At 30.6% G+C, this 19,731-nt stretch overlaps 1 protein-coding gene across 1 annotated transcript in view; it reads right to left on the bottom strand.

The window, feature by feature from the left end:
* Positions 1-1,499: 1,499 nt before the first annotated feature.
* Positions 1,500-19,731, bottom strand: part of LOC129962786 (metabotropic glutamate receptor 6-like) — a 173,495-nt gene continuing 155,263 nt past the window's right edge. The window contains exons 5-7 of the mRNA XM_056076781.1: positions 16,673-17,209; positions 14,877-16,136; positions 1,500-1,733 (exon numbers count right to left, since the gene is read on the bottom strand). Coding sequence (XP_055932756.1) covers positions 1,576-1,733; positions 14,877-16,136; positions 16,673-17,209 — 1,955 coding nt within the window. The 3' untranslated portion in view covers positions 1,500-1,575. The remainder of the gene's footprint in view (positions 1,734-14,876; positions 16,137-16,672; positions 17,210-19,731) is intronic.

The following is a 19,731-nucleotide window of genomic DNA, read 5'->3' as shown; positions in this document are numbered from 1 at the left end:
CTTAAAAAATGATATTTTATGTCGTTTGAGTCATTGAATTTAATGCAGAAAGATTTTGAATTTTTACACAGTTCCCTGATCCTATTAATCACATTTAGTATTAAATATATTCTTGATGCAGTAATGATTTTTTAAACAAAACCTAATTCCATATTTCTGCCTCTAAAACTGATCTAAATATGAAAATTTGATCCTCACTACTTCAAACGATTTTAAGCCATTTCAATTTTCATCACCTCTCATTTCATTCTGAATCGACGAATGTTTTGATCAAGCGATTTTATTAGACTAAAATAATGAAATTCAAATTTACTTAATTCAGTTTGATGCTTTATTAGATTATGATGCGGTAAACTGTATTTTAAATGTGACTAATAGAGCATGGAAAATTTATAAAAAATTAAATATCGTAATTTTATATATTATTATTAATATATTAATTGGCTTAAACAAAATAGAATTTATATATTTACGTCATTAATAATTTTTTTTCGATTAGAAGCATATTTTATTACTAATGATTTATAAATAAGCTACTGAATCACGATTAGAGTGAATGCATATTCTAAGCTATATAACTAACATTTGATGAAATTGGAAGCAAATATAAGGGACTAAAAAATGAGAAATGAAGAATGCTTTGATTTTTTTTTTTTTTTTTTTTTGAAGTAAGTGTTTGAGAGAGAGCAAAGAAATTGCTCATTATATAAAAAAGGAATGATTTAATATGTAAACGATGAATAATGAATGATATAAAATTAATAAATATTTCAAATAGCATCCTAATGGTTATCATTATATGACTCTAGCAATAGAAATCTGTACAATGAGCTGTTTACATATTTATTTAATAAAGTTGATAAAAAATAAAAAGTTTTGAAAAATAACTTTAAAGTAATTTTAAAATAACAGTAAAGAAATATTTACTGTTAGAAATTAAGTGTAGTTTGATATTAAATAAACTGCTTAAACTGTAAATGATGAATAATGAATGAAATAAAACAAATATATCTTTTAGTGAGCTTTCTACAATGTTTCTAAGTTATATTACTCTTGCAATACAAAATTTACACAGTGACTCTCGCAATAGAAATTTATACAGTTAAGTTGTTTATTTATTTATTTGACAAAGTTGAAAAAAAAATATAAAGTTTTCAAAAATTGCAAAGCAAAGAAATTTTTATTATTAGAAATTAAGTGTAATTTAAGAGAGAAAAGAAATTACTTAAAATGCAAATGATGAATAATGAATGAAATAAAATGAAAAAATCGCTAAATGAGCTTTCTGAATTTACTGTCCTTATATGACTCTCCCAACAGAAATTTGTACAGTGAACAATTTTTTTATATATATTTGATGAAACTGATAAAAAAAATAAGTTTTCAAGAAGATAGAAAGTAAATAAACATTTATCGTTGTAAATTAACTGTAGATTAAGAGAATGAACAAACTGCTTAAAATGTAAATGATGAATAATGATTGAAATAAAATGAATAAATCATTCAGCGAGAACTCTAATGTTTGTCAATGTATGACTTTCTAAACTTAAATTTGTACAGTGAGCAATTTCTCCTTTACAGTTTCATATTGTTCTCCTCGTTCTTGAGTGAACTAATAACTGTGCAGCTGACGCAGCGGTTAATGCCCGCGATAGAGGTTGTTTGAGTACCACAGGTCACCTGTTCCATTGGCTTACTTGATTTGCTGGCCACTTCATTTGGCTCCGAAGAACCTGCAGGAATTAAAAAAGAAGACATTAGAGTTAAAATATTAAAAGATTTTTTATTATTGTTTAAAAGATTTTGTTTAATGGCAAATGAATGAAACTAAAATATTAAAATCTCTTTTCGTTGATTATTCGAATCAAATCGATTCAATCAAAAGCCAAAATATCTTTTCATTTTCTTTGTATTCAAAGCAAATAAACAAAAAAATATTGTAATGATCATTATCAGTGTATTAGTTTGTTCAAATGTAAGAAAAAGATGAAAATTCAAACTCTAGGTTTTAACGACCACATTTCAAACTTCACTGAGTTCAATAAACATATTTTTGACATTGTCTGTCTCTCTGTCTTTGAAAATAATTCCAAACTGTTTCGAACAAAACAAATAAAATCTGATACATTGATTTAGGATCACATTTGTGTATTTCTATTTAACTTTAAACGAAATTTATTCAGAGGAAATCACCCATCTAATCATAAATTAACGCAAAAATTACAAAACAAAGATAACTAGATGGATAAAATTTGATCCACAGATTTAGCATCTAAAGTGCCGAATCTTATCCAATTTTGAACAAAATACTTCTAGGTTTTGACCGTCGATGAAATTGTACTTTCACAAGTATGTTAACATAATTCAAACGCAATGATTTAATATATTAAGTTTACTATAGGATTTTGTGGTTACAACTGTGTGTCAAATTTTGATTTCAATTGGTTGAAATAAAAAAAATTCGAAACACATATTCAGTATTCTTTTATTTGTGTATTTACTGTAGTCCAAAAAAATTACCAGAGGTTACATAAATAGGTTCCTTTTGTAACTATCATTGCCAATGACATGCTATTAATATTTATCTGAGTATATGAGAAATTCGATCAGACTACTTTTGTTGTTTACTATGTGCTAAAAAGTGAAATTTTCTTTAATTTGTTTATGTCATATTCTGGCATTTTATCTGTAAAATGTACGATGTGTAAACCATTATTTTGAAACTTGGGAAAGAAATAATTATTATAATGTGCTTTTTTAAAATAGGAAGATAGTCATTATGTAAATGATTTGATATATGAATTTCATTCAGAGAATGCAAAGACTGAAAAAAGGTTAAAACATTAGCTTAAAGCATTATCATTCTAAGACATTTTGGATTATAGATTCAAAATTTCTTATTTTAATTTAAATTAAGGAATACTACGCGTTTAAGATATTATTTTTAATAGTTTCTACATTGCAATTTTTAACTTACTGTTCATTGTCACAAATATTGAATAACTTTGTAATAATTTTTTTTAAATTTCTAACAAGTGAAGCAATTCTTATAGAAAAAATTAAATTAATCAGTCAACAAATTAATAAATTTTGAAAACAATAACATACTATATTGTCATTGAGAACATGTAACTGTAAAAAATTTGAAAACTTTAAAACACGAACAAATACATGAAAATTCGATTATAATATTCCAATTTTATAAAGATGAAGCGAGTGAAATTAATTTCGAATGAACTAAAATTTAAGTTGAATTTCAATATTAATATTCAACCTCCATCTCTTTGTAAAGCATAAATATTCCAAGAAAAAAAATTCTTTCTTTTTTTGAAATGAAAACTGATAACTAAGAGAATACTGAGTGGATTTTAAAACTTACTCTCTATATCTATCTCTTTGAAATTAAAAAAAAGATGTTATTCCCTATAAAATCCAACATCATTATTTCCCGTCTTTTCATACGAATAAATGCACCAAACAATTCTTTTCGTATAAAAAGTTATTATCTAGGTTTATAGCGTTTCGCTTGTTGGTGCTGAATTTGCCACACTTGATATTGAACAAAAATCGATATTTTTACATTTTTCGGCCGACGAATAATTCGATAAAAGAAAGTAGGTACTTCTTTCTGTTTACATATGTGAACTACTATAGATTAAAGTTTCGTTCTCCGTGGATTTCAGATCATGTTGTTTTTATCATATCTTTTCAAAAAAGAATTTAACGTTTACTTTGTTCTAAAAAGTACTAAAAAAGCTTTGTTTATGTTTGCTTTTTTAAATTAATATTAAATGGAGATTCAAACCTCTAATCCATTATAAGGGACAATGTTTTAATCTGGCGTAACTGTTTTAATTATAATATTATATATTTTTTAAAATTTTAATTATATTGCAGCTATAATACCATAAAAATGAGACAACTTAATACCGAGGAATACCTAAGACAGTGAAAAATATAGTTAAATATTCTTAAAATATTTTGAAATTAAAGAAAGGCTCTGTGGACAAATATAATCTATACTTATAAAAACGTTATTGTTCGAATTTTAAAGTTTTAGCAAAGAGAATTTTTGTAATAATAAGGTCGAAAATTATTACGGAAAAACTTAAATTAAAAATTATCTCATGAAAAAAATCTGATTTCAATTTTGAAACATAGCTACTTTGTGAACCGGATTAAGGAAAAATCCCATTTAAATGTTCAATTTGGCAGTTACTAGGACCAATGGACTGTGCTGGAAGGCAATTTGAAAGATAATTTTCATTATGCATGTAGACGTATACAAATATTATAGCAGCCTATGAACATTATCATATTAATATTTGAGATATACTTATTAATAAACAATCTTAATGATCATTTTGTTGAAAAAAGCGTAAATAATTATTCAAATTATGTTCTATCATATGTTTGGATTTTAATCTAAAAAATCTATAAATTAATCTATAAATAAAAATATATATTACAAACAATGTTTTCTAGCAATGCAACTGTGGAAGAAAATATCAATAAATATAGTTAATCCACTAGAAATTGATCAGATTAAAACAAGATATGGATTTTGAATCTGTGGGGGGAGAAAGCCATGGTTTTTACATTGGCAATAGTTTTATCTATAAATATTCACGAAAAATTGGAACCATATGCACTTTAGCAATTAAACTGAGAATTTTCATGATTCTCACTCCGACTTAATCAAACGGGCGATATTTCCTACTCAATATACTTATGAATTGACAGCTAATCCCAGATATCACGACTATATCAGATACTTCAAGTACCATATAGGAATGAATGGTCCCCGTGAAGCACATTTTTTTTTTTTTTTATTGTGTGCCTTTGTTTCATGGCTTCGGATAATTTGTCTACAACAATTACGGAGCGATGAATGAATTATATTTCATCTGATTCTATGATTTTTTTTCGAAAATATAAATTAAGAATTTCAAAATCAAATGAAAATCTAAAGCAAATACCTGCACCATCCATAATATCTCGTTATAAAGAAAAATGGAATCCAATTTTCCGGGTGAATGGATCCAGAATAAAAAATATTAATAAAAGAATTCTAAACACTTCTGTTTATATTTTATGTATACTTAAAGGATGTATAGTAATCACTATAAAATGTTAAATTTCAAATTTTTGAGAATCTATACATTACATGCTTTCTTATTTCCGAAAAGAAATAGATTTCAGAATTATTTATGTTTATATGTAGATATGTGACAATGATAAATAAAAAAAATATTTCAGATAGAAAGATGCAGTTTGGTATGTGGGCTCCATAGGAAAGTAGAATTCTATTGAAATTCTAACGAAATCCATTAAAAGTTTTACCAGTTTGGTAGAATATAAGCGTGACAATTCGAAAACTTTAAAACCTTATATGCTAGTATTTCGTATACGATTTAATCATAAGAATTATGTACATTTATCAAAAAATTAGCCAAATACATCATTGGTTTGATCGGCTGTCTATCTGCATATTCAAGTTACGCAAATGAGACAATTTATTAAAGAAAGTAATTAAATAAATGAAATTTGGCATGTTGTCTTGCCATTAATATTGTAAAACTGAATGGACTTTGGATTTCAATCAGATGAATGTTTGCCTACTCCGATTTCTTCAATGTACTGCTAAGCTCCAAAAACATCATCAGAAAGTAGGAGAATTTAGAAATCATCAATGCCACGCTATCTGGACATCTGATATATCTAAATGACTGGTCGTGAGGAATAGTAAGACAGGTGCTACAATCAATCAAGTACAAAAATTCCATCCTTGTCTTATCATCACAAATGAAGGACAAGGATGGAATTTTTGTCCAGCATTGGTCATGATTCAGCAAAAATCATGAACTGTCACCGATATGGAGTCAATGCAACCACTCCACCATTGTTGTATCTCCAGTAAAGCGTGAATTTACTTATTTTTATAGACATAACTCCTCTCTATCTTTGGAGTGCTGCCTTTAAAGGGGCAAAATGTCCCTTAAAAGGTGTAAGAATACACCGACTGGTTTCCATTTCTTCTTAAATGTAGCACACTAGTCAAATAGTATAAGTACACTCATGTACAAAATTAAGGTCACAAAAATGTTTTTCAAAGTAATTCTAAATAGCTACCAGTAAAATTTAAATAAATTATATTTTGTATATTGTGAAGGACCGGTAACAAGATATTAACGTTTGTTGTGAGAAAAAAATGTTGTTTAGCATTAGTTTTTGAGGAACTACTGAAATTAGACCGTTTAGGCATCTGGGAGTTTTGCCTGCAATTTTGTGAATATTGCATTAAAACAAAAAATTTAACCTGTTTCCAGTGAGAATGAGTTCTCATAATCGTTAAGACGATTCCTTGAGACGGAGAGCCGTTGGCAGACTTGAAGCTCAGCAGTCTCAGGCGGAGGTGACTCGATGGTTACAAGTGGTACCGAAAGTGGTATTCAGGCTGTGGAATCAATTTCAAAAAAGTGGTACTGTAACCAGGAAAGACGGCCAAGACTGTCACAGAGCAACGACGCCTGCACAGGATCGCTATTTGGCATTAAGCGCACAACGGCATAGACTGACAACGGCTCCTCAACTTTCTTGAGACTTTGCTGCTGCGTCTGGAATAAGAATTTCCAGACAAACAGGATACAGACGTCTAGAAGAGAGGGCCCTTTATGCCCGGAAACCAGTTGAGTGCGTCCCTTTGACTGCACCCAACAGAAAAGCCCGGTTGTTCTGGTGCCGAACACATCAGTCTTGGGCACAGCTAGAATGGGGGCGTGTTCTTTTCAGTGATGAGTCGAGAGTTTCCATACAGAGTGACACTCGTCGAATCTTCATCTGAAAAGAGCGAGGAGCTCGCAAGCATCCCTCCTACGTAAAAGAAATCGACAGATTTGGTGGCAGAGGAATCCGTGTTTGGGGTGGCATAATGTTGGGCAGTTGTACACCACTGCACGTCTTCGATGCGGGTACTGTCAATGCACATCGCTATAGGGATGTGATCCTTGAAGCCTATGTGAGGTTGTTCCGGTATGCTTTTGGCCCAGGCTTCATGTTTATGGACGATAACGCGCGTCCATACAGAGTCCAGATCGTTGATGATTTTCTTGAGGAAGAGGATATTCGACGTATGGACTGGCAATCGAGGTCTCCGGATCCCAATCCTATTGAACATGTTTGGGATGGTCTCAGAAGAGCCATTGCACAGATTAACCCCCCTCCTAATACCCTCCAAGAGTTTAAAGCCGCAGTTTTGGAAGAATGGGCTTTGTTGTCCAAAGCATTTATTGACACCCTCATAAACAGTATGAAAGCTCGTTGTGAAGCCTGTATAGCACATACTACATATTAGAGCACTACATATTATTATGCACTACATTGTCAGACTACATATTAGACAGGCTTTCCCCGAGATAAATGTTTTGTCTCTGATTCGTAATGTAACACTTTTTGATATAACCAGTTTCTTAATTCCCAATTAAAATCTTTTCCATGTAGTTATGTGTCTATGTTCTTTCTTTCACTTTAGTGTACTTCTGTGCCAAATTGCGTGGCGACACAGTGAATAGTTTTTCATTTTTCTCAGATTTTATGTTTGTGACCTTTATTTTGGATATGAGTGTACATTCCATTTCAGTATTCAGAGACATTGTTTAGAATAAATTTACCCTGCTAAGCAAGGATAAGCAGTAAGTAAAATAAGCACATTTTTGATGTTCTTTATTTGTCCTTGATTTCCTCCGATTAAGTGTATTCTCTTTCCTTTCTGTATTTGACGCTTATCATTTTTAAATGCATAAATTTATTTTAATTGCAAACTTGTGCATTTATTTTTCATATAACTATTTAAATTTTACGATTTGATTGCATTATTAGAGGAATGCCATTTAATTCGTCTAACAATAGAGGTTTCCTGTATTAATAAAAAAAAAATGTGAACATATTCTTTTCCATATTCGTATTCACCACTATTTTGATGAAATCAACGCTTCTAGACGCATGCGCGAAACTACGGATGGTTTTTATTCCACAAAATAAACGGTATTTTCTCATTGGTTAATAAAAGATTCTGAATCCTTCATTGTGGAGAGAGTTGGGAATTTAAACAAAATATTGCAGGAGCATTCCAAGTACAGGTGCAAGTGTTACTTGTAATTACTATTTTACAATTAAACTTAGCTTAATTAATAAATTTTCACTTTTTTTTTTTTTTTTTTTTTTTAACCAGAAAGACGTAACTCTCTTACTAGTAAGCAGAAATATTAGTAACCCAGATACCATCACAAATAAAAAAATGTCAGAAATTCAATAAAATTTTTCATTGTTAAAAGTATTCATGCTAGTGAAAGATATATTCCGCCAAACAAATGCAATAAATCCTAAAAATTTTGAAATATATTGAAATTTCGATACAAAATAAAGATAGAATTCCCAAATCATATTTAAAATTTTAACATTATATCTAAGGCTGATATTTTACCGGATATCTTGGAGCAATAAAATTTTCTACCTCTATTCAAATTTTATAGTAATGTTTCCTATCTGCAAAATAAAGTTTTTGTGTTGCATGTCAAGTCAGGAGTATCCTGATAAATCAAGAATAGAATAGAGAGAAGAGAGCATCCAGGTAATCTCAAAGGTCTATCATTCAGGCTGCCCATGACAGCAAAACTTCGGAAAAAAGACTTTCTATTCCTGAATCCCTAATTTGATTTGCTGATGTGTGTTGCAAGGGATTTGCTGGCCTTTTTTACCAAAAGGCAGGGGGAAAAACTCTTTTCACTTTGTGTGAAAAAGAACTTCTTTCTATAGAAATTCCTGATCTATTTATTTAACGTGGAATGCTGACAAGTTCGCCTCTATAAATTTAAAGAGAAAGTTTTCTTTTTAAAGTTTAATTTTTTTTTAATTCTATTTATTTTTTTGTAAACCTAACGACATAGAGTTTTTTTTTTTTTCCTTTTTTGCCGTGGAAGCTCTTTTTTTCCAGGAAGCTAAACAGCAGCGTACAACTAAATTCCCAGAAATTGGTAAGATGTTTTAAAACCAATTTTTACCTAAAGTTCTGATTGGCTACAATTTTTAAACTGAATTGCTAAGTAATTGATTTAATTCAATTTTAATTCTTTACGTTTGGCAACCCTTATTAGTGAAAATATGAAGAAAAATTAGTTTTGGACTCTTAATAAGAAATTAAATTGATAAAAATAATGATAATATTTCTCTTTTTAGGGGACCAATGAAAGCACAATTTTTTTTTAATTAAATCGCAAAAGATTTATTAAAACATTTAAACTTCTCATCACATTTATTTTTAAAATGAAGTAGTAACAATAGTTCACAACTATGCGCAGAAAAACTTTATTTTATGTATAGAACACGATATTGCTCGACATTTTAAGTACCACAAGATGTCGCAACAATACTTTTGGTATTTATTTCTAATCAGGTTAGCAACCGATTTATACATATTTTTTTTTAATTCAATTTTTCATGTTTGTAATAATGGAAGATTGTAATTGGTTTATTCTCACTTCTGAATAAAATGGATTTGTGTGTCCCTAAACCCCATTGCAATGTTTTGATATTTTGAGAACTTAATTATCATTTAATGAGTTAAATTTGATTGAATTTCCAACGTATATTGGGCCGCTATCTGGTAGTAGATTTTAGAATAACTTGTTATGGAACTTTGAATGCAGAAAATATTGTTAATTATGAATTAGTACCAATTTTAATAAAAAAAAAGCAACTAAAAAATGAAACTCCTATTCATTAAAAAAAATATTCTTATTAAATCGCTTAAAAGTTTCGCTTTTATTATTGTACTAAGAAGAAAAAATAACTTATTTATCAAAAATATGAATATCAAAACGAACCACTAAAACCACTGAAAAATCATCTTAAGCAATCAAATAGAATAAAAAGAAAAAGAAAAAAAATTTCCTCTAATTAAAAATTCATAATAAATTATGGATGTGATAAAACATATTATACATGTGATTAACATTCCAGTATGTTTAAAGTAACTTTTTTTATCTGCATCATATTGTTAGAACTTTAAAACACAAATATTTTGATCAAATATTTATCTTTTACGAACGTTACCAAACATGTATTAGGAAATACTTCTTGAACAATTGTTTATCCAAAATATACCTATAACAATTTCAAAACATACTTTCTGCATTATTTGAACACTGTGCTTCTAATAAATGCATTCAAAAGTTATTGAAATAATAATTCAGGGATCACTACGTACATGAACTTAGTGAAAGAACAGCGATGATTTTGCAATTATAATTGACGTAGAAATCTTATAAGCACATTTTTATTTAACTGTTTTATTATGCTTTTCATTTAACGTCATATATTTCCATGAGCTGGAATATGTCGATAATATAAATTATATCTTGGCTGTTTTTGCCATTCATTTTATGAGCTGTATAATTCTACATTTAAGTAATTTCTGTCATAAACAATGTTAATTCCAAAATTTTCTTTTCATATCTTTTCGATTAATAATGTGAACTGTTAACCATTTAGAATTTAAAAGACAGTATCTCATTAAATTTACTTTTAATAAGAATTGTTCCATAATTTTGCTTTTTATTCTTGTGCCATTAATAAGAATTCTGTCTATCATATGCTTTTGTCATTAACAGCATAGATTTCAAAATATTTTATCTATTATTAATTTTGATATTAATATGGACACATTACATTCCGTATTTCATTAGCTATTGTCATTAATTATGTTTTATATGTTTCACTAGATTTTAATATTAGCAATGTAAGTTCGAAAATGACTTTTTTTTTTCTTTCTCATATATGTTGTATAAAAAGAGAAATTGTTATAATCCTCAAAAAATTCGAAAACGTTAAGGTTTTGGTTATATTAACGTCCCGCTTTAAAGCAACACTAGTGCTATTTTGGGCGGAGTTCGTAATTTTGAACCACCGTCAGATGACGAGGACGACACCTGATACGGCACCCCCCTCTTCACACCACGCCAGCGAGAGGACGTTTGGACATTGGATTTAACGTGCAACAGACCCCCTTACACGACGGTTCTTCGGTGGAATCGGGTCTCGAACCTGAAACCCTCCGGTTCCGAAGCCGAGACCTTACCACCAGGCCACCGCTGCCCCGAAAGCTGTAAGGAATTTTTACTTTAAAAATCTTTCCGAGTCTGAAAAATACTGGTGCCTTTTTGGAATAATACGACATATTCAAAGAAAAATCAATACATTTAGATGTATGAATGCAAATTAATTTGATAACTACAAAAATTTATATAATTTGGTGCACAAATTTGCGTCTAAAGTGAATATCAGTAAAAAATATTGAACCAAACCCACAAGACAACAATACGTCGATCTGCACTTCCGTACCACAAATAACCCAAAGAATTCAAAAATTCAATGGCTTGAATAAATTAAATTTAATACATTGGCTTGTTATCACATATGTAATTCTGTATCAAATTTCAGTTTTATTAATCGGGAGAAAGATGTCCAAAATACATTGTCTGTTTTCTGTTGCTTGCGTATTGATCGCATACCAGTAATTAATCACCAAAAAAATCGCTTAGTAATATGGACTTTCGTAACTACTATGTCAGTAACGTTCGGTTAATAATGCGCTTGTACAAGTTACAATACTAGGAGGCATATAACTTTCATGTGCGGATCTCTAAAAATAAAAATCTGAGCAGTTGCGCTGATCATAGCTTTGCTCAATGTCCAATTTTTTTTTTTTTTTTTTTTTTTTTGTTGTTGTTTCTCATGGCGCTTGTCATATACAAGCGCACTGACTTTAGAAGTCAGTAATTTTAAGCCATGGGTGAGTCTCTTACTTTTACAGTAGCGCCATCTAGGGCCAACAGCACAACTTAGCTATGCACACGTCACAACCCTTTTTACGGGGCGGACTTCATTCATGCATTTCATTCACTCATGCACAGATCGTAATTTAGACTTGAATAAGAGAACGATAATCTCTGAACCAGTACCTCCAGTGTCGCGACTTGGATGACTTTGTGACCACGACTGTTTTATACGTGCACCAGCCACCACACAAGCGGAGAATCTTCTGACGGCGGGGTCGCAACCCAATTGATGCGAATCCAACGCCCTACCAACCAGGCTATCCCGACCGGCTACATTTTATACATAGTTGAGAAGTTTAATATCCTCTTTTTTTAGTTTTAACAAGGTTTGGTGGAGACCATTTAAACTAATTATTTATTTTAGTATACATTCTACTTCAGAGATCATTGAATGGGGAAAGTGAATAAAGATTGAATGGAACATTATAAATAGTGCAATAAAATGATGAATTTATAGGTGCTTGAGTCCTATCCAAAACAATTGGTCCTGGTGTTTTAAATAATTCCATCAAATGAAACCACAACAGGTATATATTTCAACTGGTACTTTATATAATTTTACTGCCTTATAGTTTGCTTGGAATACGATTTGCTTCAGATTATGTTAACATTGCCAAGCTTTTATATAAGATAACCAGATGACAGTTTGCTTTTTTTATTATTATTATTATTTTGGTGATTTATAATAGGGGTTGGAAAAATAATTACTTACTTACTTACTGTGTAAACACAGTAAAGCGTTAAAATTGTTTCGTTTATTAATTTATTCTGATAGTTGTGTATGTAAGTTGACTTCCATTTAAGGTGCAAAAATTAGTCACAATGCTTTCATTACAATTTTACAGATCAGATTTCTGACCACATGATTTTTTTTTTGGTTCTTTTTATTTTAAATAGAGTTGTAGGTTGTTAAAAATCTGCAACAGACGTTTGGTTGAAATACGAATATATCGAGCAGTTTTTTTTAGAGTTACAATTCAACTAATTTATTGTGAGTATTATTTTTCCTTCTAAATTAGCTGTATCCATTATATATATATATATATATATATATATATATATATATATATATATATATATATATATATATATATATATATATATATATATATATATATATATATATAAAAGAAATTTTTTATTTTTATACAAATTTTAAAAAAAACGAAATAATGTTTGAGAGAGCATTTATTTAATTCAGATTTTAAGGTGATAATTTAACTGTTTAACGTTCAATCTCATCAAGATCACAAGATAATAGAACGATTGTATTTCGATATTTCTCCATTCTCAGAACTGTATAAGCTCTGAATAAATTTCTAGAGCTGTTTTTCTGTTTGAGATAACACTACTGTGATTTAAGCAAAGGTTAAGCACCTTCATGGTTTAAGCAAAGAATTCTTTTCTGGAAAAGAACATCCTTCCCTAATGATGAAAAAAATAAAACTGTGATATTAACGATAATTCTTTCTTGCTTATCAATAAAAGAACATTTTTACTTTTTCCAAGAAAATTTGAGAACCCTCGAGGGACAATAAAAGTCTTGTCGCAACCGTCTATCGTTCAAATATTGTTGTTCTTTCATTGAATAAAACTGACACTCAATCATCTATGTTTTGAACAAGACTGGATATTTAATTTCGAAGGGAAATTAAATTAATTTGGAATGTAGCGTTTTGAATTTGTCCCCTCTTACAAAATGAGCCAGTTTGATACTCCTGGGACTGGAATTTGCTTTTATTAACTCTAAGTACTTGTCAATAACAATTGTAAATAAATTTCTCTTTGTCCATCTTAATTAAAGTTTATTCAATATACAAATTCAAACCGTACCAAACCGTAGAAACATACATCTATAAAATCTATTTAAGGGGTTTAAATTCCAAATGGCGTCTCATATATATAGCGAAGAAACGTGTATTTACAATGAAGCCAATTCAATAAATTTATTGAGACAATGCCTCTAGTGCCGAAATAAGGAAGAAAATAAAAAAAAAAATAAAGAAATCGACCGGAAAGTACATTTAGAAAAATGGACGCTATACCATAATAAACGCACAGGAAATAATTTTAAGTCGTTGTCGGTAAAATTGGCATTGACATCTGCGATTAAATTTCTGAATTTTCTATGATTTAAAAAAAAAGGTTCTTTCTAAATTTTAACATATTTTTGTCGGTATTTCTCCTCCCTAAGTGTCGTTTACAGATTTTTTACTATCTTTGTTTACTTTTTCCGTTGCTTAAATTTCACATCGTCGTTGCTTAGAAATTTGGAAAAACTGTAGGGTAATACCGGAGAATACATTTTGAAATTTTAGATGAATCTGTTTACATGTCACGGAACCTTTTTACGCGTCACAATTTTATAGGAGACTCCGTGAAACGTTTCCTGTGTTTTTATTATGGTATGGCATTCATTTTTCTAAATGAATATTTTGGCCAATGTCCCTTATTTTATGAATTACTTTTTAGCTTCCTTATTTTGCCCCTAGGGATGCTGTATCCTGTATCAATAAATTGAGTGTAGTCATTTCTCTATAATGTTATTTTTTTCCGTATCTGACACTATATTTTCAATTTAAAAGGCTTGAAAGGATTTTACCGATTATCCTGTATATATTATATGCAAGCCAGATAATATTAGGCACAAACAGCTCAATATTTTCAAAATTAATACAACTTAATTTGAGAATTTTTTTTAATTAATCTCGAGTTGAGTGCGTTACCATCAATTTACAATATCGTCATCTACAATAATTTGTTTTATTTTAAATTTAAAAAAAATTAGTCGGTTTTCTAACTACTGTTACCAGTATTTTGCATATCTATAAAAAGATCAAATTACTAAATATTTGTATAGAATATTTCCCACATAAACATAAACACTCCTTTAACTTTTGACTGAGAGTTAATTTAGAAAACGTTGAAAAGATAAGCCTCTCAAGTACATTGGCTTATTATCATTTAATCAATACAACTTACCTTCGGATATATTTGAAGGTTCAGCCTTACTAGAAGTGACTCTGGTGTCATTATTGCCAACATATTTACTGTGATTCATGAGCGGCTGCCTGACATTTTTGTCAGGATGAAGTAGAATTATGTACAGCTTTGGAGTGAAAAGACAGAACAATGTCACAGTTGCGCTTAAGCTGACTGTCACCGACATTGTGAAGACATTAATCTCGTCATGGTCTGTTGTGGTGAAATACAAAGGTATAAACGCCAACCACACTATGCAGGTGGTGTACATTGTGAATCCTATGTACTTAGATTCATTGAAAGCTTCTGGTATCTTCCTCGTCAGGATAGCGTACACAGTACATATCAAGATTAGTATCATGGGGTAAGCGAAGGCTACCATGTATGTGGCATCTATGGAAGCGGCACACACCAGGTGACTCTCATCAGGATTTGGATGATAGAGAATGGCTTTGGGAGGGCTGAATCCCATCCACATTGCTGAAAATATTACTTGAATGCTGACGATTCCCCCACAGATGAACAACTGTGATTTGGGGCTAATGAAATTGGGTCGTTTCGTACTTCGTGCACCACATCTGAATATGCGATCAATTCTATTTGTTTTAGTAAGGATAGCACTGTACACTATAGTAAAACATAATCCTATACCCATTTTCTGAGCACCACATTTAACATCCGATGGCTTTTGGATGAGTAGAAATGTAATAGCATAACAAAGAAAGATGCCAGCTAGGAGGACATAACTAAGTTCACGTCCCGATGCTTTCACAACAGGCGTATCTTGATGCTTGATAAAAACAATGATAACAAATGAAGTTATTACTATGCCAAGTGATGAGAAAATCATAATGCCGATCGCCCAGTAACTATCCAGTTTCATGTATTGATGAGGAATTTCCTCACATTCCGAATGATCTGCATTAGGTAGAAAGCCCAAGGGGCAGTCGTAGCAAGTCGTCTCGTGGCGAAGAATTTGATATTTGGTGCAGTTAAAGCAATGCCAACAGCATTTGCTACCTTCTACGTATTTCTTTGCTTGTCCCACACCACACGGTATACTGCAAGCAGATATGGGCATGTCCGGTTCTTCCCATCGGAAACGGACGTCAGACAGACTGAGTTTCAGCTCTCCATCTCGGTATTCTCCAACGCGGATCCATTTATAGTTCCCTGGTGAAATTTGCTTGAAATGGATGATATTATAACGAGCAGGACCATCTCCATTCTCAGAAAATTGGAACTCATCACCACTAAGACCTGAAAGAATAAAAGTAATTTTTTTTAATTTATATTTTATAAAATATCAGTTTTACTGTAAAATGAATGAAAATTGAGCTAGATTATCGGCTTCGATTGCACATAAAGTTATATATACAAAGTAATCCTGTTTTGATATTACTTTCCAGAATCTAATAATCTCGTAAAATAAAATTAATGCCGCAGAGCAATTAGTATTCATAGGGGTTAAACAGAAACCTATTTATTACATTTCACATATCATTCTTTCGTAAGAGAAGATAATTCTTTTTGATAAAAACTATAATAAAGCGAGAAAAAAAATTCTAAAGAGAAAAAAAGTGTTTAAAATAATTTAGCAAGAATTCTTGAATTAATCAAAGCATATTTTTCTGAAAGAAAAGATTTTTAGATAACTAAACAAAAATATTGGTGTTCAATGAAATTAATTATGTTTAAAAAAACAGATTCATGATTGAATCGAAGCACATTATTTCCGAAAGATACATTTTTCAAATAAAGCAGCGAAAATTGTTGAGTGAATAAAAATTAATTACCTCTAAAAGATACGTTTTTCAAGTAACTCAGCAAAACAGCGCCATCTATAGGATCCATTTTCGGACAAATCCCTGGCTTTCCTTTACAGACATCCGCGTGCAGGCCTTTCAGGGCGTGAGCGAAAGCCATCACAGAATCGCTCACAAACTGAAGCTGTTTCTCGGCTTCGTATCCAGTCTCAGGGCTCATCACTTCTTCACCAGTACAAAGTACCTTCGTGAATTGATTGTATGGGGTAATAGAACTCCCTGGCCATTTGCAGTTGAAGAAATGCTCCCAGAACTCGGTGAACCAAGGATTCCGAGAGTTGTTGTAAACAGTGAGAGATTGGAAATAGGTGTCAAAACCCTCGACAGGGTGGGCTCGTGGCTGTACTGATATGGTACCTTCTACCTGACTCTCGTGACCATCAAATACCAGGGACCGAGCACTCCAACCATCACTTCCTATCCACGAGAAGAGTCCAGTGCAGTTATTCCTGCGGATGGCTCTCATCACGCCGGCCACTTCCTGGTCTGAACCGAAGATGATGACTCCTGTAAGAGAAGAAAATTTGACAAAAACCTATATTAAGTGTATAATCTCTCTATCTCTTCACACGAATTCAAACCGATTCACCGATCGATATTCAGTTTTCAACACCACACAATACCAGTTTTGATCTTTTTTTTACTTGCAAATTTATTTTCTGAATGCCAGCATTCTATTGACATGGCGGAAAGTGGTCAAAAATGTTTGTTTTAAGAGGGGTTATAGTTCATAAAGAATCAGAAAGAACTGCAGGATGGATATAAATTCTATCTATGTATGGAGATAATCATATTTATGTATTTCAATATCCTCAAAGAAATTTACATTAAATATTATATGAGAAATTTACAGAAGAATACCAAAAGAGGAATGAAAACAAAATTCGAAATTGCTATCATAACCTTTGACTTTCAAATTTTGCTTTTAATTCCATTTCAATTATTCATGTACGCTTCTAAAGGTATAAAGATATAGATTTCTGAAAAGGTCCTTCCTGTGTGAATGTGTTTTTATGAAGTTGAACAAATCATGGCTGTTATATCATAAAAAGGGTGTTTCTAAACTCCACGTGTGAACTTGGAGAGGAGATACAAAACACGAATACGAATCAGAATCACATAGAGAAGCAGAGTCCCATAGGTGGCGTTGCAAGCAAGTCTAGATTTAGCATATACTCATTGTAACCAGCTCCTCCTGAAAATGTTCGCAAGTCTATGCTGAATAGATGTCACATATACAGATATCACTGATAGGCGGAATTTCGAACAGCTCCTCTGATGCCTCTTACAATTAAATTATTTTTTGACTAATTAAAGCACTTAATATTACTTTTTGTATTGTGTCCTTGCTCTGTTTTTATGTCTTTTTAACATAACATTTGGAACCCAGTTTTCCTATCTAATTCTGCCTTCTATTAATTTTTTTCCATCTCTCCTCAATGTTTGCACGTGGAGTTCAGAAACACCATGTATACATATTATGTTATTATGCATATATGAAATAAATGCATGCAAAATATACTTGAAGAAACAATCATGGAGTTCTGTAAAGTTTTTAATTTTGTATAATTTCAAAGAAGGTGTTTAATTTTTGTATATTATCCAGATTCTTCGTTCAAGTCATGGTGAGAATAAAAGTGCAACACAGCGAATAGGAAAGCCTAAAACAGAACATGAGAAATGATTCTAAAACATAGTTTTAGAAAAGAATTTGCTCCACAGCATTTCTTATGTCGAAAACATTATAGCCTCTCAATTTAGAAATTAAAGATATGGTGAAGTTGAAGTTCGAAAAATTAGGAATTTTTTATAATGTAAATTAATTAGAAACTTTTACGATTTCCCTCCTCTGAAAGCCTAGTATGACAGTTAGACCCTTAACATCATAGCTTTCTGAGAAAATGGTGCAATTTAGTAAAAATATTTAAACAAATTTAACTCTTTACTGATCATTGGTCATCGCTACAAACAATCATTAGATGTGCAAAGTTTCCAAATTATTATAATTGTACGAAAATTAAATGTAATAAACAAAATAAATGAAGAAAGGGTAGTAAAACGAAATTCCTCAAAATGTTATATTTTGTATAAGATTTACATGATACAATGCCATATAATAATTTAGTAAAATTATCTCAAGGGAGGAAAAGATGTTTATAAATACCAGAATATAGAACATAGAATAATCAGAAGTTATATATATGCATATATTTAACTTAAATAATGTGTAGCATATTTATTGTCATATGTAAAATTGGGTTTCAGATTTAAAAATTTTATATCACATTTGCAAATAACAAAAATATATATAACGCCTCGAAAACATTTGCTGCTTAAAAATCATCGCATCTTAAATGGATTGCTTACAATGAAAGAATAAAAGATTTTAAATTTATGCAATTCAACAATATTCAGTGATGAAACTTTTACATATTAATAAAGTATAAATATATCATATATTGTGACAAATAATGGGGAATAATTTATAATTGTAAATATTATTAGTTACGAGTTAAAGCGACGAAGGTACTTGTTTTATTACAACGAATTTTGATGGCTGAATTAATAAGTACTAAAGCACTATTTTGCATTTATTTTGTTTTTTATTTAAATTTGTATTGTTAAAATAAAATAATGCGATACAACTATTAATGATAATACATAATGTAGTTTGAGGAATTTGATGTAGTAAAATAGCTTATTTTTGTCTTTTGGATTTTTACATTGAAGTGGGATAATCAACATTGGAGCTGGAGGAATAAAATCAGAATATAAAATTTCTGCTCTAATTCATTTGATGTATATATCTATTTTTTATTTTTAATGATATTCTGATTACGGCTGATATGCACAAATGTAAGTTGTTCAAAGGAAAAAGAATGAGGTTCTAATGGAGACATTCCATCCAGCAGAACATTGATTTGCTTAATGAATGTTTGTGTAATCAGAGATCTGCAATAAAGCGGGCGGTGGCAGTGTGAAAGAAAGGCTACATAAGCAGTTATGTGATGTCTCGAATTTCTGCAAAA

This window comes from Argiope bruennichi, chromosome 3 (assembly GCF_947563725.1).
Source record: "Argiope bruennichi chromosome 3, qqArgBrue1.1, whole genome shotgun sequence".
NCBI classification, from domain to species: domain Eukaryota; kingdom Metazoa; phylum Arthropoda; class Arachnida; order Araneae; family Araneidae; genus Argiope; species Argiope bruennichi.
This window is presented reverse-complemented; position numbering and strand designations above follow the sequence as displayed.